Source organism: Phacochoerus africanus, chromosome 3 (assembly GCF_016906955.1).
Source record: "Phacochoerus africanus isolate WHEZ1 chromosome 3, ROS_Pafr_v1, whole genome shotgun sequence".
Classification (NCBI taxonomy): Eukaryota; Metazoa; Chordata; class Mammalia; order Artiodactyla; family Suidae; genus Phacochoerus; species Phacochoerus africanus.
Genome location: NC_062546.1, coordinates 82,959,483 through 82,987,015, shown reverse-complemented (window position 1 = coordinate 82,987,015; position 27,533 = coordinate 82,959,483). Strand labels below are relative to the sequence as shown.

At 42.5% G+C, this 27,533-nt stretch overlaps 1 protein-coding gene across 3 annotated transcripts in view; it reads right to left on the bottom strand.

The window, feature by feature from the left end:
* NCKAP5 (NCK associated protein 5) overlaps window positions 1-27,533 on the bottom strand; it is a 1,086,741-nt gene that overhangs the window by 909,209 nt on the left and 149,999 nt on the right. For all 3 annotated transcript variants that reach the window (XM_047772074.1, XM_047772077.1, XM_047772075.1), the window contains exon 2: window positions 20,228-20,357. In XM_047772074.1, coding sequence (XP_047628030.1) covers window positions 20,228-20,296 — 69 coding nt within the window. In that variant the 5' untranslated portion in view covers window positions 20,297-20,357. The remainder of the gene's footprint in view (window positions 1-20,227; window positions 20,358-27,533) is intronic.

Genomic DNA, 27,533 nt, shown 5'->3' with positions numbered 1-27,533 from the left:
CTCACTCACTGGGTTAAGGATCTGGCATTGCTGCAAGCTGTGGAGTATGTTGCAGAAGCGGCTCAGAACCAGTGTTGCCATGGCTGTGGCATGGGCCTCAGCTACAGCTCAGATTCGATTGCTAGCCCAGGAACATCCATATGCTGCAGGCATGGCCATAAAAAGAAAAATATATATACACATATGTAAAAATGGATCATTGCAGTGTTAATACATCACCAATGTATAATAATCTACTTCTAAGCTAAGGTCTCCCCTTTCTACTATCCCTTTCCTTTATTTAGAGGATTGGGCTCCAGAGTCTGTGTAAAAATAAATGTTTAATTATAATTGGCGAGGAGGAAAGCACTTTTAGAGGCGCACATGCCAGAAAAGTCTTGCAGAGACACGCGGGAGGGTTATGAAGATGTCTGAGTCACTTGGATTAAGTGCAGGATACCACCCATTCTTTACTCCAGAGCACACTGTCCATGAGCCCCACTAGAGCTATCAAGAGGAGGAAAGGAAAAGACCATGCCAGGGAGAAGCCGAGGCTAAGAGTCCCGGTGGTGGCTCTCTTCTTCTCCAGATTGAAAACTCCCTCTGTGCATGATGACAAGCCCTCCAGCCCCTGCAGAGCTCCCGGGGGAAGAGCTCCAACCCCAAATACCATCTGTGATCTGTTTTCCATCATAGGAAAAAAAGAAAAAAGTCTGATGTTGGACATTTAGCTCCATGGGAAACTATTATTACACATTGAATTTTGAAAATGAAATTCAATTTAAAATGCATCAAAGTCTATTAAAACAACCTTCTGGGGAGTCCTGTGTTCTGTGAGGAATCTCTGTAGAAAGAGGAAGAAAAGCAACCCCCTCCATGACTCTTTTGTGAAAATCTGGCACATAAATGGAACCTGCTGAAAACAAAGTGTGAGGGTCTCCCTTGCAAAAGGGAGAAGTTCCTGCCCCTTTTCCTGGAACTTGTTCAGAGCAGCTCTTTCCACCCTTCCCTCCGCTCTGAATCCTGGTCAGACCTCTCTTCACAACACAGAAGAAGGTCTCTAAACAGGAGGGAGGCCACACTGACATGTGAGGTCAAGGGTTCCCAGCCAAAGGGGAAACTGCTTTGAGAAGAACCACTGTAAAATAGCCATTGAAAGAGAATGGAGATGTGTACTTGTATAACTGAATCACTTTGCTGTACAGCAGAAATTATTACAACCTTGTAAATCAACTACACTTCAATACAACTTCTAAAAAATGAAAAAAAAATGCTTCTGAAGCTGAGGCATAGAACCTTCCAGAAGACAGCATCCTGGGAGTGAACTACCCCATCGCCATGAGAAAGGGAAGCCAGAAAGGCTCCAGTTAAACCCAGAGAGGCATGTTCAACTTTGAAACTCATTCAAGACACATGTGGATGCTAACAGAAAGAGCTCTTCGATCAGAGCAATCTGGGTGTTTACTAGTCACTAGTCGTGTGATCTCGGAGTAGTCATTCAATTTCTGAGCCTTGGTTTCTTCATCTGTATAATGGGGATATTACAATTCTCCCTTGCAGAGGTGCTGTGAAAATTAAATGAGCTAACATAAATATTTAAGTCCAGCACCCAAGATGTGGTAAATGTTCCATAGTATTTGTTGCTATTATTATTATTATCCTCACGATCACCACCACCATCATCATTATCATCATCAATGCCACTAATTCAGATGGGAACTAAACACCATATGGAATATTTTCAGGTCGTCTGATTTTTCCATAGCTCCGCATCATCAATTCACACTAAATGATCACATATTGAGGGGAGTGTATAATTGGTCCTCCTTTTTCCCAGAATTCAGTATTCTATGCATCAGGACTACTCTATCCTGAGCTGATGGCTGGATCTTGGCCTTCTTCCCTCCATCAGAGCACCCTGGATCTGTGCTTCATTCTCTCAAAACCCTTTCGCAACCAGATGACAACTAGATAAGTGGATCCCGTATGTCAGCCCTTTCAGTTGACATAATACAGCTCACTGGAGCACTTACCAACAAATTTTAAATCTAGAATTTCAGTCCTGCTCAGCACTCACATATTAGGTAGCAACATGCCCAAGCAAAGGATTAAGTCCTAATTAGACGCAGGTTGTAAATATTACACGAGGACCCTAGCAGTTTCTGCTTGGTTGAAGTTACACTGACTTCCAATCATGCATTTTATCTCTTGGCGTGTCTACGTAGGTGCCCAATAAATGTTACCTTTAGTGATAATAAAACAAAAAGCCGAACTTTCCAAAGTGAAAGATCCAAGAGACCATTGTCTGCATTCTTGGCAGCGTCCAGGGCGCTGGTTTTCCCAAGTCAGCAGGCTCTGAGGAGGCTGGCCAGGGGCCAATTCCCAGGGCTGGCGCATTCCTGGGGCCTGGCAAGAGGCCACTGGGCCCCTGTTTCCTTTTTCGTCGTCCTCTTTATGTAGTGGAAAATCTTCCCTGCTTTAACCTCCTGAGTCTTTTTTTCCCCATCGAAATAAAGAGAGGGAATCATGTGGGCCATGGTCCCGAGCGCCTTCCCCAAATCTCACCTCCCACTGCTCTCAGTTGGCAGAGCTCAAAGCAATTCAAGGCATCAGACAAACAAAGGGAGGATTCTGGAGTCTGTCCTCCAGCCTGGTTTTATCAGGGACCGAGGGCCTGGGGCCGAAGACCCAACAGCCCCCTGTGCTCAGCGGGTCATTGTACATTTGCTTGGAAGACTATGGGGAGCTTCTGGAAGCCTTTAGAATATAACTGCCTGTTATAAATAGACATTGGCTGGGCTTCAAGGGTGACAGCAGTAGGCCAAAAGTCCCAGAAAAATATCACGCTCCATATAAGAAGGTCTGGGGTATAGCTCATTAATGCCACTACCGAGCCATTGGATGAAGAAGAAAGGAACCCAAGGTTTGTCAGGCACAACCTGTGGTTAACACCTGGGGGGACATTTCTGGCTGATAACATCATGGAGAGGCCATTCAGTTGTTCAACATCACATATGAATATATGCAAACCACACATTAAAAAAACATCTTTTTGGAATGCCTCCTTCCATCTGCAGACAAAGAAAACTGCCATCTGGAGGCCCCACGTCAGCCGGCTCCACATATTTTCAGCAGAGAGGAGAGAGCACGCCAAATGCTGCAGGCTCTATGTGAATCCTTCCCTTTAATTCTCATCCCCTTGAGTAAGAAGTTAGTGCCTCTTCATAGAGAGGAGAATGCAGAGGCTCAGAGGAGGGACGCAACATGGCCAAGCTCACACAGTCAAGGCGGGCTGAGATTCAAATCTGGTTCATGCTGATTCCCCAGCCAGCCCAACTTTTTCTACCACATTACAGGGCATCCATTTCTGCTCCCATTAAAAGGTGTGTTCTGCACACAGTAGGCTCTTAGGGTGTGTTTCTTCCTGAAGCTGCCACTGTTGTGTATGTTTTTGATTAGCTGAAATTTAGCAGGTAAGTGTCACACCTTGGACATAACAGCAAGACTGTTCATTTGCATAGACACTTACAGCCTCCAGAATAACCTCTTTTTCTTTTCTTTTTCTCTTATGCCAAGTGACTTTATCATGCACATAAATTATGTGGAGTCATAGATTGTCTCTTTTCATCATTAATTATATATTTTTTAATTGAAGTATAAATTTACAATGTTGTATTAGTTTCAAGTGCACAGCAAACTGATTTATATATATACATATATATGAATATATATATATATTCTTTTTCAGATTCTTCTCCATTATAGGTTATTATAAGATATGACTATAGTTTCCTGCACTATATAGTAGGTCCCTGTTTATATATTTTATGTATAATAGTGTGTATATGTTAATCCTAACCTCCTAATTTATCTCTCTCTCCTTGCCCTTTGGTAACCATAATTTTCTTTTCTATGTCTGTGGGTCTTTTTGTAAATAAGTTCCTCTGTATCATTTTTAAAAACTCCATCTATAAGTGATAACATATGATATTTGTCTTTCTTTGTCCAATTTACTTTGCTTAATATCAAAATTTCTTGATCTTATTTTACTTTACCCTCATGGCAACCCCACTGTTGAGGATATAGAGAATCAGAGAGTTTTATAAACTTGCTGAAGGCCACACATCTACTAAAGAATGTACCTCAAGTTCAGATCTACAGACTCAAGAGTTCTAATGCAGTGACTAATCCATTATATCAGACAACTTGTACCTCACCCACCACACAACACATACCTTGCCCTGCACCAGGCATTTTTACCAGGACCCCCGAAGAGAAGACCATGGCCCTGGCCACATGGAACTTGTCTCCTGAAGGTGTGACATCATCTTGTTCTAGTCAAACCAAGCTGGCGAATCCGAGAAAGAAACACACAGGAACCCATTTGTAACAATGCATAAATAATAAACTGATCTGATTTAGGATAGCGTTAGCCTCTCAGCCGAGAAATACCAGAAGAGAGGGACTGAGGTGGGGTATTTATTATACAGGATAATCACACTAAGTATGTCCTGTCAGCTCCTACACTTCCACTCTCCACCCTTATTGACCCTGATCTGGGCCCCCAATGCTCTGAGGGCCCCTTTCACTTTGGTTTCCAGTTGGGTTTGACAAATGGGAGGTGCCAGCAGGAGCCTTGAGAGGTGGAGGGGACCACAGTGGAGTTTTCAGGCCCTGATCCCCTCCCTGCTGGCTGTCTGCATCCCACCATCTAAGGTGACATTTCCTGCCAAGCTGCCTCCTCCCTATGGTCACATGGTCCTGTGGCCACCCCCCAACCCTTGCCCTACCTATTCAGGCTTAGCATGGTAATGGCTCTCTTCTGTTTCTGACCTCAGGGTACTACACTATTGTCATGGAAGTTCCTTGCATCTCATCAACCCTTGGTAAAGCGGCTGTTTACTAAACTCTCTTCCATCATCTGGCTCAGTGTACCATCTGTGTTTTCCCAGAACCTCAAGTGATGCAGTGAATAAGCAAACAAGATTGTCAGTGAACCATCTTTGTAGGCAAAACTATGGAAACATATTCACATCCTCCTAAGAGGATGACAGATGGTAACCATGTGAGACTTGACTCTCTTATCCTCACTTCCTTCTTGTTTGCTACTCCTCTAGAACAGGAATGAGGTCAGATATTTTGCAGAGCTGCATATTTGGCCCAGGAGATCATCAAGTAGCAATTCCCAACACCGTGAAGCTAGGATTCCCCACCAAGGGAGGAAGGAATGACAAACAGCACTAGCTGCAACCAGTCATACCTAGTTGGTGCCTTCAAGGACCTCATCTCAGGAGTTCTCACTGTAGCACAACAGGATCAGTGGAGAGCCCTGGGATGCAGGTTTGATCTCCAGCCCGTACAGTGGGTTAAGGATCGGCATTGCCACAGCTGCACTTAAGTTGCAGCTACTGGTCAGATGTGATCCCTGACCCATGGGGCAGCCAAAAAAGTTAAAAAAAAAAAAAGGACCTTGGCTCAGTACCACTCCTGTCAATCTTCAAGGTCTTACCATCTCCAGGGAGGGAGGCCTCTGACCACAGCTCCACCTCACAAAAAGGCCAACAGCCCCTGAGCCTACTTATCTGCTGGCTCTGACAGATGGATCCCAGAACTCACCAGACCAAATGATTTTATTTCCCTCAACACATCCATGTGCATGAAGGCAGTCAATGAATTAATTGTATTAGGAAACCTACTAAGCCGAGGACAATTGCTTCAAAAGAAGAATCAAAAAGGTGCTGAAAGACAGAAAGCAAACGAACCTCAGAGGCATCTTTAGAAATGGACAATTATGATCCATTAAGCCTAGTTAAGGGACTAAAATTTATGAGGAGGAAACATCTGGAACTGCCTGGAATGCAAAGGAACCAGAAGGAACCACTGTTTGGGCTTGTAGAGAGCAGCCCAGACAAATGGGATTCTGTGTTAGGAGAGAATTGCAAAATCAGAACATGAAAAGGACAGAATGGATGCAATGCATCTGGGGTTAAGTGAAGCATTTTAATACAGTGGCTCCTGGATTTGCTCTTGAAATATTAATTGAAATTGGGATGAATATGAGGGCTGTCACATGAATAGAAAACTGGCAGGAAGATCATAAATACTGGCTAAGCTGAGCCAAGTCAACAGAACACAGCGATGCAACAGAAAGTAATGAAGACACTGCTGAATTCATAGCCATGAACCCTGTGGATGCTTAATAAATATTAATTGATAATAATGAACTATAGTACAGGGTGGTAAATTAGTGCGAGACAGTTAAGCTGCTGAAAAACAGCTAATATATATATGGTTGGTATAACATACAATGATGAATGAACAAGGAGAAAGGAAAATAAAACTGATTTATTGGTGAGGTGCATTTTGCCTGGCAACAGGACATATGGGAAAGAGAATATTAATAGAAGGGTGGGGAGGGGTGGCTTGAGGGGATGAGAGGAAAGTTGAGACAATAATTCAGGATCACAATAGAGCTTTCCTAGGGTCTCGGCAATTCCTTAAGTATAAGCCAGGCACCTTGGAGTCATATTCTGTTCCTTTAAAACACTGTGGCATTCTCAATAAATTTTTGCTCCCAGGAACCCAGAGACACCATAGATTAATCTGGACCAATTTCCCAGAAGGGGATATGAAAGCTCTCCTCCTTGGGAAGCCTGCTCTGATCCACACCGCCAGAGAACAACCTTTTCTTTTTAAATCTCATCACTCTTGTTGCTTGTGTCACTGCTTACCTCCTGGAATTACTATGATTTTTGTATATGTGATTATATTTTTTAAGCTTTGTAAAGTAGAAATAATGCCTTGCATTTTCCAGCACTCACCTCACTAGGTGCTTCAAAGCTGGGAGGTGCTCAGTTCCTGTGCTGATCAATTAGTAATTCTAGAAAGCAAAGTAAGCCCCTATCAGAGAGGACACTCAGCTACCTTTTGGGTTTGAGGACCTGCTTCTAAGGAGATCAATGAAAGCTCTACCTCTTGTTATGGACAAAGCACTAGAAAGTCTGCCACAGGAATGATCTTAGGCTGCTGGAGGATGAGGCAGAAAACTCAGTTGCCATGGAAACTTGTATGATCTGATGACTCCCATTGTTCAAAGATAGTCAGACACCAGGAGAATGACAAGCAGATCTCTAAGCCTCAAGAAAACACAGGACATGCCGAGGAAACATCTCAATTTATTTGTACTTATTTCTGCTGTAAAGGTAGCATCATTTCATCATCTATCATAACACAACATTTACAAAGGACTTTCAAAATATTTCCAGTTGCTATTTTGATTTAGTGATCTCAGAGATGCTTCCTATGCACAGAGCTACCTTCAAGACCAGCAGACAGCACTGACAGCAGCCACTGAGCATAGATGATGGAGGCAGATGCTGCTGAGACTCTGCTCTGTGACCTGGACAAATGAAACCATCTGTGTGAAGGTGCCATATGGGCTGGACTTGCTAGACTAATGGCAGATGAAGCTACCAAACCATTCCTGAGTCATATACCTTTGAGGATCTGATTACACCTGTGGACTTGCTCACCGGAAAAGTACACGTATACATATACATATACATACACATATACATATACATATACAATCTAATGCAATATATTTCAGAGAATATAAACCTCTGCTATCTTTTCATAAATTTGCCCTACCTGGGGATTCAAGAGGTCCAGATATCATGTTAAGAATCTCTGACATACAATAAAAATACTTTACAGACATATTAGACTCAATCTTGGACAAAACAGAAAAACACTGGCATCATTTACCCACTCAGCCTTCCTAACCAGTGCCCAGTGCCTTCTCAGGTAGTTCCATCTTCCCTCATATATCCAGCATTTCCTGCCAGTGGGGACTTCCCGTGAACAGCTATCCACTTGGTACACTCACTCACTAGTTCATTCATTTCACGGAGTGTATTCTATGTGTCAGACTTTAGAGATGCGAATATGAGCATGACAAGGCTCATGTCCTCAAGGAGCTTACAGTTCAGCTTAGTCAGGAAACATTCAGCCACGTCTGGGTACAGGTTTGGCCATCATAGCTGAAGGAGAAATACTATTGGCATCCAGTAGGTGGAGGCTGGGGATGCTGCTAAACATCCTACAATGCACAGGACTGCCTTCACAACAAAGACATACAAGGTCCAAAATGTCAGTATTTTTTCAGCTGAGGATCTAGAGTAGACAGGCCTGTGCCCAAGTGCTAAAGACAGAGAAAGAGACCAGAAGTGAGTATTAAGGCAACTCCGGAAAGGGCATTATAATAAGAACTCTAGAAGATACAATTACACTGGCAGTCTGGCCTGATTTTCAATAATCAGAAAGGAAAGAAAGGGAGAGAAGACTCACTCGGGGGCACCATCACCAATATGAAAGCAGACCCTCTTTTGGGCGACATCAGAGAAAGGATCGCCAGTTGCAAGGGGCGAGCAAACAAATGACTTATTTTGGGAATCTCCTTATGGGAAATGATGCTAGGTCCCTCCATCAGCCAGTAGCCCCATCAAAATAAGCTACAGCATGGGTAGGATCATTACTCAAAAGATAAACCCTTTTGCATCCTGTGGGACAGCTATATTTTGGACATGCCCTTTCCCTCACCAGTTCTTCTCTACTCTACTCTCATTCTTATCAATAATTCTACCTTGTACACACTCACACCACAATCAGTTCTCATATGGCTAAAAATATTAAATTACAGAAAATATTATATATGTATATATCACATTATATATAAAACATATAACATAACATATTTTTATTTGATATATATATACACACATACACATACATATATATATATATACACACACACACACACACACACACATATTACAAATTTTAACCTCTATAGAAATTGGTTCCAAGACTGGTTAATCTGAAAAAGCATGAGACCAGAAATTAGACCAAGTTTCAACATGTGCATTTTTTATTCCTTACAACCCCCCCCCACCACCACCACCACCTCTGCCCCTTTAACAATTCTTTTGCTGAAACCAGGCCAGGCCTCTGCCATCAGGTGGCAGAGATATGGCAGATGTGCTAAAGTGCATGTAAACCTCTAGCCCTGTTCAGGTTGGGATTGATAAAGGTTGGGAAGCATCATGCAAGGAGCTCCCATCACTGGCAGGAAAAAAAAAAAAAAAGGTTTTCTGATTTTAAGCTGTATAGCACAGATAGTCTACAGGTAGCCAGACCTGAGTTGAAATCCCAACTCTGTCACTCACTCTATTTCCCTTTGCAGTCCTATAGCCTTGAGGAAGCTGATGAGCTCATTAAACTTCAGATTTCTCATTTGTAAATTAGGAATAATTAGAGTTCCTACCTTAAAGGGTCATCATGGGTATTAAATGACAGTTTCCATCTAAAGCACTGAGCAGAGCATCTGGCACATAGTAAGCCTCGGTAAATTGCTACTACAATTACTAAGGGAAGGAAACCATCCTGGTTGAGACTCGATACATGATTCTCTGCCTGAACAAGCCGAGACAGTTTCTCAGGTGGCTCCCACATTGCTCCTACTGACACACTCTAGGCCCACCATTGCACATAGTCTACATCTGCTCCTCTGTCCTGTCCTCCATTCAGACTCTGTTCTCAATGACAGCATTGCTCAAATCTTTAACTTCCCAGCACCGTTCCTATTGGCGTTTGATATCTTTCTGTTTGTCTGCAGCTCCTTGACAACCTCAGCAACCCATCTGGCCAAGCCTCCCCTGTCTTCCCCCCAAATCTATCCATAGTTCCCATAGTCTGTGCTGCTGGAGGGCAGCTGGACAAAGCATTTCTCTAGCATTCTCTTAAGCTGCCATGATGGGCTCAGGTAGGCTGGTGGGAAGATACAGTGGTTAAATATCCATATAAGAACCTGACACTTCTCAGACCCTGCCATTGCCCATGTTCAAGGGGAACAGTCAAAGATTCAGTATTCTGCCTTAGAAAGGTTACTGATCCAGATCCAAAGCTGGTCTGTTCTCCACTGTTGCTTTTTCCTTAAAAAAGGCCTTGGCTGGATCCTCAGATATCAACCCCACCTTCTAACACCTGGCTCTACTGCAAGGTGTATTCTTCTCAAGAAATCTATGAGATGGTTAAGAGAGCTGTTCTTATAGGGGGAATGAATTCAGCGATTGGGGAATAAAAAATTCCCTCTCCTTCCTTGACCCTCTTCCCCTTGACATTCACTTGGGAAATCTCAAACCATCTTGACGCCAAGGAACAAAGATCAGACTTTCCAGAGGGCAACTTGGCCTTTACCCAGAGGCACAAAGTGAACCATACTTTACCTGTGCTTCCATTAGTAGAAGGGTCAAGAGTAGCTGGGATTGGAGTAGCTAGAAACCTTCTCAAACACCCTGGTAGTTTCTGCACGGCACTCCCCTGGTGAGAGTTAGTCTAACTCTAACACCAAGAAAGTAGAGAAAGCTACAGAAATGTCTGAAGTATTACAAGAGGCAGATTTTCTTCCTGAGCATTCATAATTTAATGGCTACACTAAGCAACACTAAGCCCCTATTTTGTGTTTAGAAAACATCTCAGCAAGTTTGAAGCTAAAACATTCTCCTTTGCTCAACTTCTTGCCCCTTGAGTACCCGAATCTTTGCTTAACAGCCTCAAACCCCCATCTCTGCCTGCCTCAGTGTCCTGAGAGTAAACACAAGTCACTACTCATAAAGTTAGTACTCAGCCTGACTTAGACGGCTAAAGGATCCGACTTTGCCACAGCTGTGGTGAAGGTCACAACTGCAGTTTGGATCTGATCCCTGGCCCAGGAACTCCATACACCACAGGATAGCAAAAAAAAAAAAAAAAAAAAAAAAAAAAAGGAAAGAAAGAAAGCATGAAGGAAAAGCAAACCTGGACTTCAGAGTCTCCCATTTCTTTAATGTGTACAGATAGCCTTTAGAATCCAGCCTGCTGCTATCTTTGTAACTAAAGTTTTCCTGGCAAACAGTCCTAACCATTGATTTCATCTTGTCTCCTGCTGCTCTCCTGCTACAACAGCAGAGCCGAGTAGCTGTGACTGCTCACAGGGCCTGCAAAGCTATTCCTCTCTGGCCTTTTACAAAGTTTGCCAACTCCCACTTTGGAATAACTTCTAGTCACCAAATGGGGGGGAAATAACTGAGGATAAAACAGCAGAGATTCACATGTATATATTACTCAGCATTCTGTTTCTGTGTGTGCACATGCGTCTGTGTGTGTGTATAAATAGAGATTATAAGAAATGGCACATGTTATTATGAATGCTGAGAAGTTCTATAACTGTCTGTGAGCTGAGGCCCAGGAATGCTGGTGGCATAGTTAACTTCAAACTCCAAGGCCTGGGAACTATGGTACCAATGACATAGGTCCCAGTCTGAGTCCAAAGGCCCGAGAACCAGGCACACCCACAAATGAGGGCAGGAGAAGATGGATCTGCTAGCTCATGCAGAGAGCAAATCAGCCCATCCTCCATCTTTCTGCTCTACTCAGGCTCTCAGCAGGTCAGATGACACCCACTCACATTAATTCAGGCAATCTTCTTGATTCGGTCCACCAATGCAAATGCTTACCTCTTCCGGAAATACCCACACAGACACACCTAGAAATACTGTTTTGCCAGCTGCAAGGGCATCTCTTAGCCCAATTGAGCTGAAATATAAAATTAACCAGTACAAAGTGATATAAGGAAGAAGTTTTTTTCCTGGGAAAAAACAACTCAGCAATGACAGGGGTTGTCAACAAGGGGCATAGGACAATCTCCTTGGGTTGCCTCTTTCTTCTCCTCTTTCCCATTCTTTCACCTACTGAATTCTCTCTGTTGCCTCACAGCCCAGATCTAATTATAGGTCCTTCCTAGTGACTCCTTATAGACTCCCCAAAAGACTGCAATTTCTGTTACTGCCAATGTCACACCTGTTTACCTTCTCCGTGTTACTTTATTTTTCTGCTTATGAGCTCAGTTTCTACAAACAAACTATAAACACTTCAAGAAGGAGTAGTTCCTTGATATCATTAGAGGTGCCCAGCAGGAAAGAGATGATACACTCAAACCATCTAATTGAGGAGATATGGGTAAAGGAACAATTCATTAAAATGTGCATGGAACGAAAACAAAACAACGTGAGATTGGGGGGTTGGGGTAGGCAACATCCCAGAGCCATTACTACCAAAATGGCTAGGGCAAGAAAAGATGAACAACTATATTTCAACAAATTTGACAATCTATTGTCTTTTTGTTGTTGTTGTTGTTGTTGTTGCTATTTCCTGGGCCGCTCCTGCGGCATATGGAGGTTCCCAGGCTAGGGGTTGAATCGGAGCTGTAGCCACCGGCCTACGCCAGAGCCACAGCAGCGCGGGATCCGAGCCGCGTCTGCAACCTACACCACAGCTCATGGCAACGCCGGATCGTTAAGCAACTGAGCAAGGGCAGGTACCGAACCCGCAACCTCATGGTTCCTAGTCGGATTCGTTAACCACTGCACCACGACGGGAACTCCAAATTTGACAATCTAGAAGAAATGGACAATTTTCTAGAAACTGCCAAAACTGAATCAAGAAGAAACAGACCAACTGAACAGACCGATCACTAGAAATGAAATTGAAGAGGTCATAAAAACACTCCCTACAAATAAAAGTCCAGGACCAGATGGCTTCACAGGCGAATTCTATCAAACATATAAAGAGGAACTGGGGCCCATCCTCCTTAAACTCTTTCAAAAGGTTGAAGAAGAAGGAATACTCCCAAAGACATTCTATGACGCCACCATCACCCTCATTCCAAAACCAGACAGAGATACCACCAAAAAAGAAAACTATCGGCCAATATCTTTGATGAATATAGACACAAAAATTCTCAACAAAATCTTAGCCAACAGAATCCAACAACATATCAAAAAAATCATATGCCATGACCAGGTAGGGTTCATCCCAGGTTCACAAGGATGGTTCAACATACACAAATCAATCAACATCATACACCACATTAACAAAAAAAAGTCAAAAATCATATGATCATCTCAATAGACGCAGAAAAAGCATTTGACAAAGTCCAACATCCATTCATGGTCAAGAACCTCGCCAAAGTGGGTATAGAGGGAACATTCCTGAACATAAAGCCATTTATGATAAACCCACAGGAAATATAATCCTCAATGGGGAAAAACTGAAAGCCTTCTCACTCCAATCTGGAACAAGACAGGGATGCCCACTCTCACCACTGCTCTTCAACATCGTTTTGGAAGTCCTAGCCACAGCAATTAGGCAAACAAAAGAAATAAAAGGCATCCATATAGGAAGAGAAGAGATCAAACTGTCACTGTATGCAGATGACATGATACTATACATAGAAAACCCTAAGGACTCAACCCCAAAACTCCTTGAACTGATTCACAAATTCAGCAAAGTAGCAGGATATAAGATTAACATTCAGAAGTCAGTCGCATTTCTGTACACCAGCAATGAACTATTAGAAAAGGAATACAAAAATACGATACCTTTTAAAATTGCACCTCACAAAATCAAATACCTCAGAACACACCTGACCAAGGAGGTAAAGGACCTATATGCCGAGAACTATAAAACTTTAATCAAAGAAATCAAAGAAGATGTAAAGAAATGGAAAGATAGTCCATGTTCCTGGATTGGGAAAATCAATATGGTAAAAATGGCCATACTACCCAAAGCAATCTACAGATTCAATGCAATCCCTATCAAATGACCCAGGACATTTTTCACAGAACTAGAACAAACAATCCAAACATTTATATGGAACAACAAAAGACCCAGAATTGCCAAAGCAATCCTGAGAAACCAAAACCAAGCAGGAGGCACAACTCTCCCAGACTTCAAGAAATACTACAAAGCCACAGTCATCAAAACAGTGTGGTACTGGGATCAAAACAGACAGACAGACCAATGGAACAGAATAGAGAACCCGGAAATAAACCCTGACACCTATGGTCAATTAATGTTTGACAAGGGAGGCAAGAACATCAAATGGGAAAAAGTCTATTCAGCAAGCATTGCTGGGAAACCTGGACAGCTGCATGCAAAGCAATGAAACTAGAACACACTCTCACACCATGCACAAACATAAACTCCAAATGGCTGAAAGACTTAAATATACAACAGGACACCATCAAACTCCTAGAAGAAAACATAGGCAAAACACACTCTGACATCAACATCATGAATATTTTCTCAGGTCAGTCTCCCAAAGCAATAGAAATTAGAGCAAAAATAAACCCATGGGACCTAATCAAACTGAAAAGCTTTTGCACAGTAAAGGAAACCCAAAAGAAAACAAAAAGACAACTTACAGGATGGGAGAAAATAGTTTCAAACGATGCAACCGACAAGGGCTTAATCTCTAGAATATATAAACAACTTACACAACTCAACAGCAAAAAAGCCAATCAATCAATGGAAAAATGGGCAGAAGACCTGAATAGCATTTCTACAAGGAAGATATACAGATGGCCAACAAACACATGAAAAAATGCTCAACATCGCTGATTATAAGAGAAATGCAAATCAAAATTACCATGAGATACCACCTCACACCAGTCAGAATGGCCCTCATTAATAAGTCCACAAATAACAAGTGCTGGAGGGGCTGTAGAGAAAAGGGAACCCTTCTGCACTGTTGGTGGGAACGTAAACTGGTACAGCCACTATGGAGAACAGTTTGGAGATACCTTAGAAATCTATACGTAGAACTTCCACATGACCCCGCAATCCCACTCTTGGGCATCTATCCGGACAAAACTCTACTTAAAAGAGACACATGCACCAACATGTTCATTGCAGCACTATTCACAATAGCCAGGACATGGAAACAACCCAAATGTCCATCGACAGATGATTGGATTCGGAAGAGGTGGTATATATACACAATGGAATACTACTCAGCCATAAAAAAGAATGACATAATGCCATTTGCAGCAACATGGATGGAACTAGAGACTCTCATGCTGAGTGAAATGAGCCAGAAAGACAAAGACAAATACCATATGATATCACTTATACCTGGAATCTAATATCCAGCACAAATGAACATCTCCACAGAAAAGAAAATCACGGACACAGAAAACAGACTTGTGGCTTCCTGATGGGAGAGAGAGGGAGTGGGAGGGATCGGGATCTTGGGGTTATCAGATACAACTTAGAATAGAATTACAAGGAGATCCTGCTGAGTAGCATTGAGAACTATGTCTAGATACTCACATTGCAACAGAACAAAGGGTGGGGAAAAAATGTATGCATGTAAGGATAACTTGATCCCCTTGCTGTACAGTGGGAAAAAAAAATAAATTAGAAAAAATAAATAAATAAAAAGGAAAGAAAGAAAGAAAGAATGAAAAGGTACCAGAACACAGAGAACTGTGCTTATGACCACAGCTAGAGTTGTGCAAGAGGTTGTCCAACAAAAGCTATGGCCTTAGGCAGAGTTGCCCAGTCACCTTGGTCCACAACCAGGCAGGGAGAGAATGCAAAACAATGATCTTGATCTCTCAGCTCCCAACCTCTGATGTCCTACAGGTCATCTCACTGGCCAAACTCAGTGAGATGCCAGAAGACCAGGAATTCTTTTGACAAGGTCCATGTGGCCCATCCTCCAGGGTCACGCAGTCAGGTAGAGAAGGGTGGAGTGGATCTGAAGGGGAAAATGGCAACAAGCCAGCACATCACTTAACTGAAGCATCTAAAATATGAAGCAGGTTTTTGACAATACTTGTTGATCTACATAGTTAATGCAAGCCACTGGAAAGCCTAATTACCCTAATGATTTGGATGCAAACCATCAAGAGCCTGAAGGATGAATTGAAGGATCTGCGTGGGGCCTTTCCTGCTGCCATGAGTCTGTCAAAATAGCACTGCAATAGGATCTGAGGATCCTGTATGGCCATCATTTTATCGTCCTTTCCATGGGAGAGAAGGAGATGGGGTACCCAGGAATTCATCACCCATACGAAAAACTGTTACTCTAATCTGTGCTTAAGAGCAAAAAAGTATTTTCTTCAAATTAAAAGATAAGCTTTGCTCTTGAAACATGAGCTGGTAAAAAAGATAATTCACTCCCCGGCCTTCTCATCAGCTAAATGCTATCACAGCTACACGTGTCAAATTGCTATACATGCAGCCTGGGGAGGATTCTGGCAACTAAAAAGGCACAGTGTGAAATGCTGACTTTCTCTGATCAAAAAGCATCCTGGGGTGGGCTGAAGAGCTTTAGGTCAAGAAGAGGCCCTGATTTCTGGGGTGATTTCTATTGTTATCGGAAAGAAGACTGTACTTGCTGTGAATGAGAGGCTACTCGGCACACTCCTACTGGGGGACGCAAACGTGGAGTCGCTTGTCTTTTTCTCAGGGTCTCTACCCCCCACATTGAAACATATTTTTCATTTCAGTTTCACTTACCTGTCACTTTCTTCTTTAAAAGGATGACTTATCAAGTAAAAAAATCATCAACATCAAAGAATACTTCAGTGTTACCCATTCCCCAAGTGTATGCGCACAGGCATGCACACACAATTGTGACTAAGGACCACAAACTCCCATCCCCCAGGGTTTTTTTCAGTATTTGGACTATGGGTATTTTTTTTATTCTGTGGTGTGAAATTTTAAAAATTGATGCAGGAGAGTCATGATTTGATTACATAAAATAAAAAAACAGGATGAAGGAGTTCCCACTGTGGTGCAATGGGATCATTGAGATCTCTGCAGTGCTGAGATGCAGGTTTGATTCCCACTTGGCATGGTGGGTTAAAGGATCCCAGCATTGCTGCAGTGTGGCATAGGTCGCAACTGCAACTCGGATCTGATCCCTGGTCCAGGAACTCCATATGCCATGGGGAAGCCAAAAAAGGGGAAAAAAATTATATATATATGGTGATAAGGCCTTATTCTTGTAGTACATTCTAATTACATTCTAATTTTTGCCTGCATAATATGAAAGTGGAAATTACCTCTGGACCCTCTAACTTTCAAAAATATGGGCCATAATGATAACTGTAGCGGCATTTCAAGACAAGAATTTAATATGTTTCTTCTTCCTCTCTTCAGTTTTCTAAAGGGTCGTCTCTTACTGGGTTATTATTAGAGAATGCAAGACAAAGAACTGAAATGACAGGTGGGAAACCTCACTTCCACTCTGGGTTGTATCCTAGTCTTGCAACCTTAAGAATAGCATTTAAACTCACTGATTATTAACTAATTTTTCTGCAAAGAGAGGGGACTGGAAAACCCATTCCCGATATGGCATTCCCTGATTTTAAAATAATATAGAATAAAATAAAGTAAAATAAATATGCCTTGGGAATGAAGAGTGATACGATGCCTGCTATTTCTTCTTTTTTAAATTCCTTTTATGGCCATACCTGGGGCATATGGAAGTTCCTGTGCCAGGGACTGAATCCAAGCCGAAGATGCATCAACACTGGATCCTTTAACCCACTGCCCCAGGTCATGGATTGAACCCATGCCCCTGCAGCAACCTGAGCCACTGCCGTCAGATTCTTAACCTACTATGCCAGAGCAGGAACTGCACTAGGTGTTTCTTTCTCTCTCTCTCTCTCTTTTTTTTTCCCTTACATTTCCCAGCAACCTTGTCCTAGAATCATCCTTGTATGCTTCTTGCCTAGTTATTTGTGTGGTTTCGGCCTGGAGCCAAAGAGGAGGGCGCAGCATTGGGTTCAAGTCCTTTACAGGCCTGTCAGCTTTCATCTCCTCCCTGTCAGTCTCTCTGACAATCACAATAAAATTCACTTTAAGGGCCTTTCAGTGGGTATCACACCCTCAGAACCAACTTGACAAGAACCCTGTTCCTGCCACTCCCAGGAGCAGCATCTTATATGAGGAAAGAACCTGTCAGTAAAAATAGAAGGCAAAATGAGTCACGTGTCCTAAGCTGTATAATGATGAGTGGCGTCTAAGCATCCTCGTACACAGGGCCACACAGTCATGCAAGAGCATTTTCGTTTTCAGGATTCTCCAAATAAACATCCTCAGTCTGCTTCTAGGAAACAAGGAAGACATTTCGCTAGTATAAAAACTCTCCTAAGCATCATTTAGGGATATTTAACAGGATAACATTCCTCAGGTGGTACCAAGAAAAAAGTTCTCATTTTCTCAACATTCTTTAATGCTGTCAGCCAAGAAACAGATTCACAGCCCCCACAATACTCAGGGTAGAGCTGCAAGCCAATGGGAGTACAAGTTTGGTTTGGGGTTTTCAGCCAGCACAGGTAATACAACGAGCTTTATGTTCACAGTCAAGCCTGTCCCTAAGGAAAATTTAAAGGAGGGCAAAAATTTCATTGCAACTCCTCAGATTTTCAGATACCCAGTGCCCTCTTGATAATCTGCTTCCCCTCCTCTCCCCCCACCCCAGCACAGCACTGCAGGCCAGCCCTCTGTGCTCTGCAATCTTTTGTTTACCAACTGCCTCAAGGAAATTCTGCTCATCTGGCTGACATCTGGAAATGATCCAAGACCTTCTATTAATGAGTGCTACTGTGAATGATTGAAAGACAATAGCTTAGCATGCTTACTTTACAGGGTCTTTGTATTTTCTCTGGCCCCTAAGACAGAATTTAGGGTTTTAGGGATTAATCAGCAAGGATGATACTTTGGGGTTCAGAGAAACTTTCCTGTGCTGCTCCTATTATACTACGTGAGCATCTGGTGAGACATATGACAGACCCTATTGGTGGGTTGATTTGTAAGAAGTGTTTTCCTTGGTAAAGAAAAAAAGGAGAGGCTGAGAAATTATCCTTTTATCCTAATATTCCCTAGAGATTGCAAAGGGTATAGACATATAAACACACACACACACACACACACACACACACAATTTTCACCACACTCTACCTGGGGATAGACCTCAGAGATGAAAAGAGGGCATATCCACTGGGAGAACTTAAAATCCTCTAAGAGTTCTCAGCCTCTGAAGGAATGCAGAGGCAGAGCTCACAGAGACACAGAAGTTGACTCTAATAACAAGAGAAGACCTGGACACAGCATTTTAATGCAATTCTTTTTTCAGTTACCAGAAACTCCCATCTGTGAAGAGCTTGAGATGGGAAACCTCAGCAGTCATGGAGTAAATAGCTCATCTAGACCCTGACAGAGCCAGACCTACAGCAGCAGAATTGGAAAAGGGCAACTGATAAATCAATTCAGCAAATATTTTATTGGACAACTACTGTAATCACAACTCTGGGCCAGGGGCTACAAGTACACAAATGAAAAAAGCGCATCCATAAACAACATCCAACATCCATTTCTTCTTGAGTAGGTGACCTAGAGAGAAAGGAGTGACTCACTTCATTTGATTTCTTACTTTGTTCAGAGGCATCATTGAATAGGTGATGTCAATATCCAGTATCTTAGCTTGGACTGGAAGGAAGGGCCTACCTTCAGAAATCAGTGACTTCAAGGAGTTCCTGTTGTGGCTCAGCAGTGACAAACCTGACTAGTATCCATGAGGATGTGGATTCAATCCTGGCCTCACTCAGTGGGTTAAGGATCTGATGTTGCCATGAGCTGTGGTGTAGGTCGCAGATGCGACTCAGATCTGGTGTTGCTGTGGCTGTGGTGTAGGCTGGCAGCTGTAGCTCTGATTTGACTCCTAGCCTAGAAACTTCGACATGCCACAGGTGCAACCCTAAAAAATATATATATATTTATAAAGAAAGAAAAAAAAATCAGTGACTTCATCTATTTCCTTGGACTCGCCAGGTTCTCATACAGGAAAGCAAACCCAACCAAGTTGTTAAGAATGACGCCCATCAGCATTCAACTCAGAAAGAAAGTTTATGGACCACAGGATGGATTTACATACCTAACATGGCAGAGATTTTCTTCATTCTTCAATATCTGAAATTCTGCCTAGGTCTTGTTCAATGGACCCCCAGCCTTAAGATAAATGGGTGCTAGAACAATTGTGTATCTGCCTGGCATTTGGCATCAGCCATGCAGTAGTGTTTTTGTGTGGGTTTAAGCTTACTTCAGTTGGAATTAATGTAATCATACATAATGCTGAGAGATTATGACATTTACTTATTAGGACACTATACAAACATTCCCATGATGTGCTAGCTTTTGACCTTATAAAACATGAGCAAAACAAAATCTCAGGGGATATTGCTAAGGGGGTAACTGGAATAGGGGTTTCAAAAGCACAGGGTTTAGGAAATCAGCGTCAAAGAACAATGCATTTTAAGCCAAAACACATAGCGGTAAATGAATATCCAGTACTTACCATGAGACTGCTATCTAGAGAGAGCCTTTTTCCAAAGTCCCTTTTCTCAAGCTGTCTCTTTCCCTCCATGGGTGAGGTTATTTATTTTCCTTTGTGGTTTATGAGAGTCCCCCTTCTGTTGCCTGGGTCACTGCAAAAAGTGAACATGTATTTTACTATCCAAGTGAATAGCATTTAGATTCTTGTTTTTAACTTTCTAATCAGGAACAAGTGTTGAGGCCGAAAATACCCAGACCCAAATAAGAAGTTTAGAACTGGGCTCTCTCAACTCAAAAGCCCTCTCCAGTTGCCAAGGTCAGCATCATCTTTACGGAGGCCGCTGTGTTTTCATAGGTTTGGCTAATGGAACCGGAGAAGGGGTGTGCAGGATGAATCAGCAGACTGTGGAGAAAAGCAAACAGTCCGTTTCATGCCACACTTGCTTCACATCCATCCCCTCTCTATCCGCCAGCATCATTCTGTTGCTGTGCACATAGACACTATCCGCAAATTCCATGAGCTCAAACTGACAAAGCCACACTCCATATCTAAGAGCTGTTGCATCCAAGGCCCAGTGAGGGGAAACTGAAACATGAGCCTTACTGACAACATTTAATTTTTAAAATACTTAATTTAAACCTATGTGAGGACCATTTTAAGATACCTTCACTTGTGAACAGGTTGAATCAGCCCAAATGGCCATGACTTCATTATTGAAACCAGGTAGAGTGAATCCTTGCCTTCCACTTAGATTGCTTGATATAGAATGATTCGGTGCTCTGGTTACTAAGGATGTATTACATGTATGAAACACTAGCTTCCAGTTTTTACCAAGATATAAACACTTGAAATAAAAGAAATAGGTTTGAACCCAGGTTTTCTGACTCATTGGCCAAGTGCAACTTGGCCAAGCCATTTAAGTTCTCTGAAGCTCCTCTTTCTCCACTACAAAAACAGAAAACAATGAAAATCAAATCATATATATATATATATATATGGTTTAAAGGCAATTAAAAATCACAGCTCAGGAGTTCCCATCATGGCGCAGTGGTTAACGAATCCGACTAGGAACCATGAGGTTGCGGGTTCGGTCCCTGCCCTTGCTCAGTGGGTTAATGATCCGGCATTGCCGTGAGCTGTGGTGTAGGTTGCAGACGCGGGTTGGATCCCGCTAAAGCTCCAATTTGACCCCTAGCCTGGGAACCTCCATATGCCGCGGGAGCGGCCCAAAGAAATAGCAAAAAGACAAAAAAAAAAAAAGAAATCACAGCTTCACATTTAAGTTGTCATTATGCACAGATTACATTAAAAACCACTCAAGCTTAAACACAAGTTGGCATACTTTAATATGTCTTTGATGATTCAGAAGGCACTTTGAGGTACAGAAATTGCTCATAATCTGCACAAAACACATTTTCTCTCAGGCATTGTAGTGCTAATGTAGAAGAGCTGAGCTTAATAAAATACTCTATCAGTATCTAATAAAATTGAGAAGAAATATTTTTTGAATGATCCCAACTGCTCCAGGTTTAACAAGGATGTGACAGGCAGGACCTGACAATCCCTAAACAGTATGTGGCCTCTTTCTCTTGGTTTCATGGGCCAGGAAGAGCATTGAGACAGCTGTGGCCCAGGCAGCGAATGCTCTTGTTAGAGTCAACTGTAGGAAACTGGTGGGCTTCTTTTTCAGTACAGGCTCCCTCCTTGAGGTTAGCCATTCTCTCTATCTCACTTATAGGAACACTCATTTTAATTCATTACTGGTCTACTCAGAAACTTCTATGAGTTCATTCTGACTTCAGGATAAAATCCATATTTTTTTGGACACCATGTTCAAGGTCTAGGTCCCGCCAACCATCCTTTTAACAATCCCCAAACATAGGAAGCACATTCCTGAAACCACACTTCTTATCATACCTCTCCCCTCCATCAGATCTAACACTCCCCTTGCCCCAGTGCCTGGCTCACATCCCACCTCCTTCAGAAGACCTTCTGAGTCACTCCACTTGGCAAGGATTCTTTTCCCTCCCAAGATTCACAGATGCCCTTAGGGACTTCCATTAGTCATCGCCTTCATCACCTGGGTTAGTACTTTAAATTATAGTAAATTCTTAATATGTGCTTGTGGGTAGAACCTGATAGCTAAAAACAAACCCTTGGCAGCATTTTTCAGAACAAAGTTAGTTCTATGCTAATAGTATAGGCAAAACTATTGGTCAACTGAAATTTGTTTACAGGCTTGTCTTTACTGCTTACAGCTATTTCTACCCACTTTGTAGTCCCCTCCTCATCTTAGGGACTATATACACTGGCAGCTCAGAATATTCTCTGTAATGATCAATCCAGCTAGAGAGACTACTCAGACCCTGAAATTTTCCCCTTGCTAAAAAAAAAAAAAAAAAAAATGCCTTCCTAAGTCTTATTCTCAAGAGCCTCAGGGTTTAACAGGTCACAATAGATGAGATTTTGGCATTGAGCTCACATTTATTAAGTGTCTAATGAATGGTGGACTCAGTAGACCAAGTCCCTGCCTTGGTGGAAATTACATCCCAGTGGGAGGGTCTAAAAAACAAATAAGCAAACAAACTATGATAGGAAGGAAATAACCTCCAGTAATTGGTGTAACAGAAGGTCAAGGATGTTGGGGGAGGATTTTAGATGGAAGCCCGAGGATAGAATCCAGCCTTGAGAAAACATGAATAAAGAGCATTCCAAGTAGAGGAATGAGCCTTTCTGCTGGGATGTAGATGAGAAAGAGATGTGTGTGCTCTAGAACTGGGCACCAGTTTTTATAGAAGCAAAGCACACTAGGAGGAGAATGTGTGGGAAAAGTTGTGATGTAAACAACTAGATCAGACAGGGTCTTGCAGGTCAAGGTAACTTTGTTCAACACACAATGGTTTTATTTTGGGGTCAGGTTCTCTACTCCTTACTCACCAATCATGTTAAAGAAATTGTTTAACACATCCAAGCTTCAGTCAATTCATCTATGAAAGGCTGTTCCTAACAGGACCTTCCTCATGGTGGGGTTGTTGTGGTGATAAATGAGATGATCCATTTAAAGATCACATAGTAGGACTGAAATTGAGTCCCTCTAAAACCGAGTTTCTCTGCTGAGTTTATGATTAAGGTCTCAATCGAACATGTTATTCTTTTCTTGTCCAACATCTGTTCTCTTCAAGATTGCAGAGTATTAAAAAAAAAAAACAGAGGGGGAGGATTGAAATCTAGCAGGACCCCATAGGGCTCTTGGGTACAAATCCTTTCTGTGTCTCTATTTCCTATTTGTAAGGAAATAGTCTTCATTCAGCCTCCATGACCTTCCCTGAGCTGCAAAGGGCAGGTTCAAACAGTTACTCATCAGGGAAGGGAGGGGATGCAGAGGCCAGGGAGGAGGAGTCAAGGAACAATAGTGAAGCCTTGGGGCAGGCTCCTGGCTCCTCCTCAAGCAATACACTTAAAAATATCTCTGAGTTCTCTGTAGAAACTAAGGCTCCCTCCCAGGTGGAGGATGGCAAATTAAGGCTGAGGACAAGATTCCTGCCTTGTTACTGTACCACCAGCCATCAGCAGTAAGTCATGCACCTCAAATTCTGCCTATAAGAACTTTTCCCTGAAAGCCATCAGGGAGTTTAGGGGTTCTGGACAAAAGCTATCCATTCTCTTGGCTTGGCCCTGCAAGAAACCTTTCCCTTCCCTGAGAGAGAGAGAGAGAGAGAGAGAGAGAGAGAGAGAGAGAGAGAGAGAGAGAGAGAAAGGAAGAAAGAAAGGAAGGAAGAAAGAAAGGAAGGAAGGAAGGAAGAAAAAAGAAGGAAGGAAGGAAGGAAGGAAGGAAGAAAGAAAGAAGAAGGAAGGAAATAATAAAAAATAAAATAAAATAAAGATCACACATAATCTTTAAATGTTAGATACATTGATTAAGTCTCTGGTAAATAAGATTAAACCTGTTAAGCAGCAACCCTAGTGGCTGGATTTTATGCCTAGTAATAAGCTGAAGAAGCTGTCATTGTGAGAACCAGAGATTCCTTCTGACAGTTCTCAAATACTCTGGTATGCTATGTGGAAGGCTGATTGAACAGCTTAACCCAGTCAATTTCTTTCCATGCTTTATTGTGCTAATTATATAGGCAGAGATTGACACTAAAAACACAGGGCAACTAATACAGCACAGGTATTGACCCATCAGAAGGACACAGTCAATGGCAACAAGCATTACAGCTTTAGCAGTGTGTCCTGGTCAATCATTGGCCAACATTTATGAACTACCTCTACCCCAAGAACTTGAAAATTAGTGAATTAAACCATACAACAATCATGGAAAGGATCCAAAAGGATCCAAACAAGGCCACACCAGGATGTGTCAGTATGAAAAGGGGAGGGGCCCATGAAGGAAAAGTCAGGAAAGCTGACATACAGTGTCCCCAGCACTGCAGCAGAGAAGAGTGCCCTCACATCCATAAACCCAACAAGGACTGTGGAAAAATGGGCATGTCAGACCCCAAAGACACTTCAGTAGGACCCTGGTCATTTGTATCATCCAACAAGTTCCTTGTTCAGAGCCCATGTCATCAACCCCCTAATTTTACTTGATTCCCATGTAGCTTTACTTACAAAGAACATGCTGATTAGCAAATATAAGGAGGCAAACTTTTGGAAGGTTACATTTTTAGTAAAAATTGGCAATTTGGCATCTGTTTATAGTCATTATTTATATAGTTGCTCAGTATATTAGTCAGCTTGTGTGGCCATAAGAGAATACCACAGACTGAGTGGCTTAAACAATAGAGATTTATTTTTTCACAGCTCTGAAGGCTGGAAGTCCAAGATCAAGGAGGTGGCAGGCTTGGTTCCTGGTGAGGTCTCTTTTCTTGACTTGCATTTAACTGCCTCCTCCATGTAGCCTCACACTGTCTTTTCCTTTGTATACATGCCTCCAGTGTCTCTTTCTTTTCTTTTTCTTGTTTTTATTTGGAGGGTGGGGGAGTTCCTGAGCCAGGGATTGAAACTGAGGCACAGCAGTGACAAAACTGAATCCTTAACCACTATGCTCCTTTTCTTTCTTTTTTCCTTCTTTTTTTTTTTTTTTAACAGCCACACCTGCAGCGTATGGAAGTTCCCAGGGCTGGGGGTCAAATTGGAGCTGCTGGCCTACATCACAGTCATAGCAGATCCTTAACCCACTGAGTGCCACCAGGGACCAAACTGGCATCCTCACAGAGACAACATTGAGTCTTTAATCCACTGAGCCACAATGGGATCTTCCCCTGTCTTTGCTTATAAGAATACCAGTCTGACTGAATAAGACTCCCATACTTAAGATTTCATTTACCTTCTTCCTTAATTACCTCCTAAAAGGTCCTGTTTCCAAATATAGTCACATTGGAAGGTTAGGGCTTCAACATAAGAATGGGGGGAGGGGATACCCTTCAGTTACAAGAGTTACTTTCAGGAGTTCCCCTGATGGCTCAGCGGAAACAAATCTGACTAGCAACCGCGAGGACACAGGTTCGATCCCTGGCCTTGCTCAGTGGGCTAAGGATCCAGTGTTGCCATGAGATGTGGTGTAGGTTGCAGACACAGCTCAGATCCCGTGTTGCTGTGGCTGTGGGGTAGGCCAGCAGCTACAGCTCTGATCTGACCCCTAGCCTGGGAACCTCCATATGCCACTGGTGCAGCCCTAAAAAGACAAAAAAAAAAAAGTTAAGTTTCAATCAGATTTCAAAGCCATGTCACATCTCAGTGCACTAGGTCTTAAAACACTAAGTGAAAACTCTGGATGTCAGTGGCTCCTCCCAGATTCCATCCCTCTCTGCTGGTTATTTGACTGCTGGATATCACTACCACCCCTACTCACCCTCACCTTGCCCTGCTATGACTTCTCTGTATCAGAGATCTACAGATGCAATCTATATTCTCAAGACTTAGTGGATTGGTCAAGTTGGATTCAGCCGAGAGGAGGCAGTGAGAGATTGGAAGCCAACAGGAAGGGAGAAGCCATTCTACTTCCAGCTCCAGATGTGCAGGATGAAAAGCGGGGGACTACTGTGATTTATTCCTCCAATACTCATCCTAAGAAAGGGCAGGAGTACCTTCCCAGCCTTTGAGTACCACCACCTTATGCCTTTTGCTCCTCAAGCCCTTCTAACAGCTTCATAACAAATTCCTTACATTAAATCCCTCTCTGCTTGAAATACCTAGAGTAGGTTCTTTTTTCCAGGCTTCACAATGATTGATGCACATTCCATAGAGATGCCTTTGGATGGTCAGTCAGCCTTCTGTGGGCAACCCGTGGCATCCTTACCATGAGACTTCTGAAATAACAGCATGGGATTTAAAATTCTACTAGGCACTTAGGTCCTGGAGAGAAGAAACAGTATTTTAGAGTCTACCGTCTCCTACGTAGTATAATGCCTGATCAGAGCAACATGGAGCCACTCAATGAGAATCTGTGGTTTGCATGAATAACTGAATACTTGAATGTTTATAACTGTTGTCATGAACACATAAAGAGCAGGCTGGCAATTTTACTAAAGCAAAGAAACACCATGCACATTTATAACACTGAAATTATTTTCTTAGAAAAATACCCAGCCATACTCAAGCCTCAAAGAAAACATTTTATTATGATTGTAAAACCATCCTCAACCTAAACATTCCTCCTCCGCCCTATCTGCATTTACAAAGTACCTTAATCCAATCATGTTCATGTCTTTTCTATGGCTTCTCCCACTCTGATTATAAAGAGTACAGATCCGGAGTTCCCATTGTAACTCAAAGGGTTAAGGACCCAACATAGTCTTTGTGAGGATTCAGATTTGATCCTTGGCCTCGCTCAGTGGGTTAAGGATCTGGCATAACTGCAAGCTGTGGCATATGTCTCAGATGTGACTTGGATCTGGTGTTTTTGTGGCTGTGGACTAGCCCAGCAGCTATAGCTCGGATTTGACCCCTAGCCTGGGAACTTCCATATGCCACGGTTGAGGCCCTGAACAAAAAGAGAGAGAGAGAAAAAAAAGCACAGGTCTGCCTCTGAGTACTGGGATGGATGCCTTTTGCATGGGGAAGAAAACGGTCAGAGAGTTTAAGGAACACAGGATATTAAGCATCTTCTCGTGACTGATGGTCATTGATAGTGATCTTCCCTCACATACATCTCTTTCTAGCTGATTAAAGTACTATCTTGGTATCAGTAGAAATCTGAGTTGGCCTTAATAAACTCTTTAATGTTCCTCACAGATAGTAATGGCTTTTCGGGGCCAGATAGACCCTTCAATATTCCTAAAGAAGGCAGTAATTCCTTTTGTGTTCTGTTACACTTTAATAGACT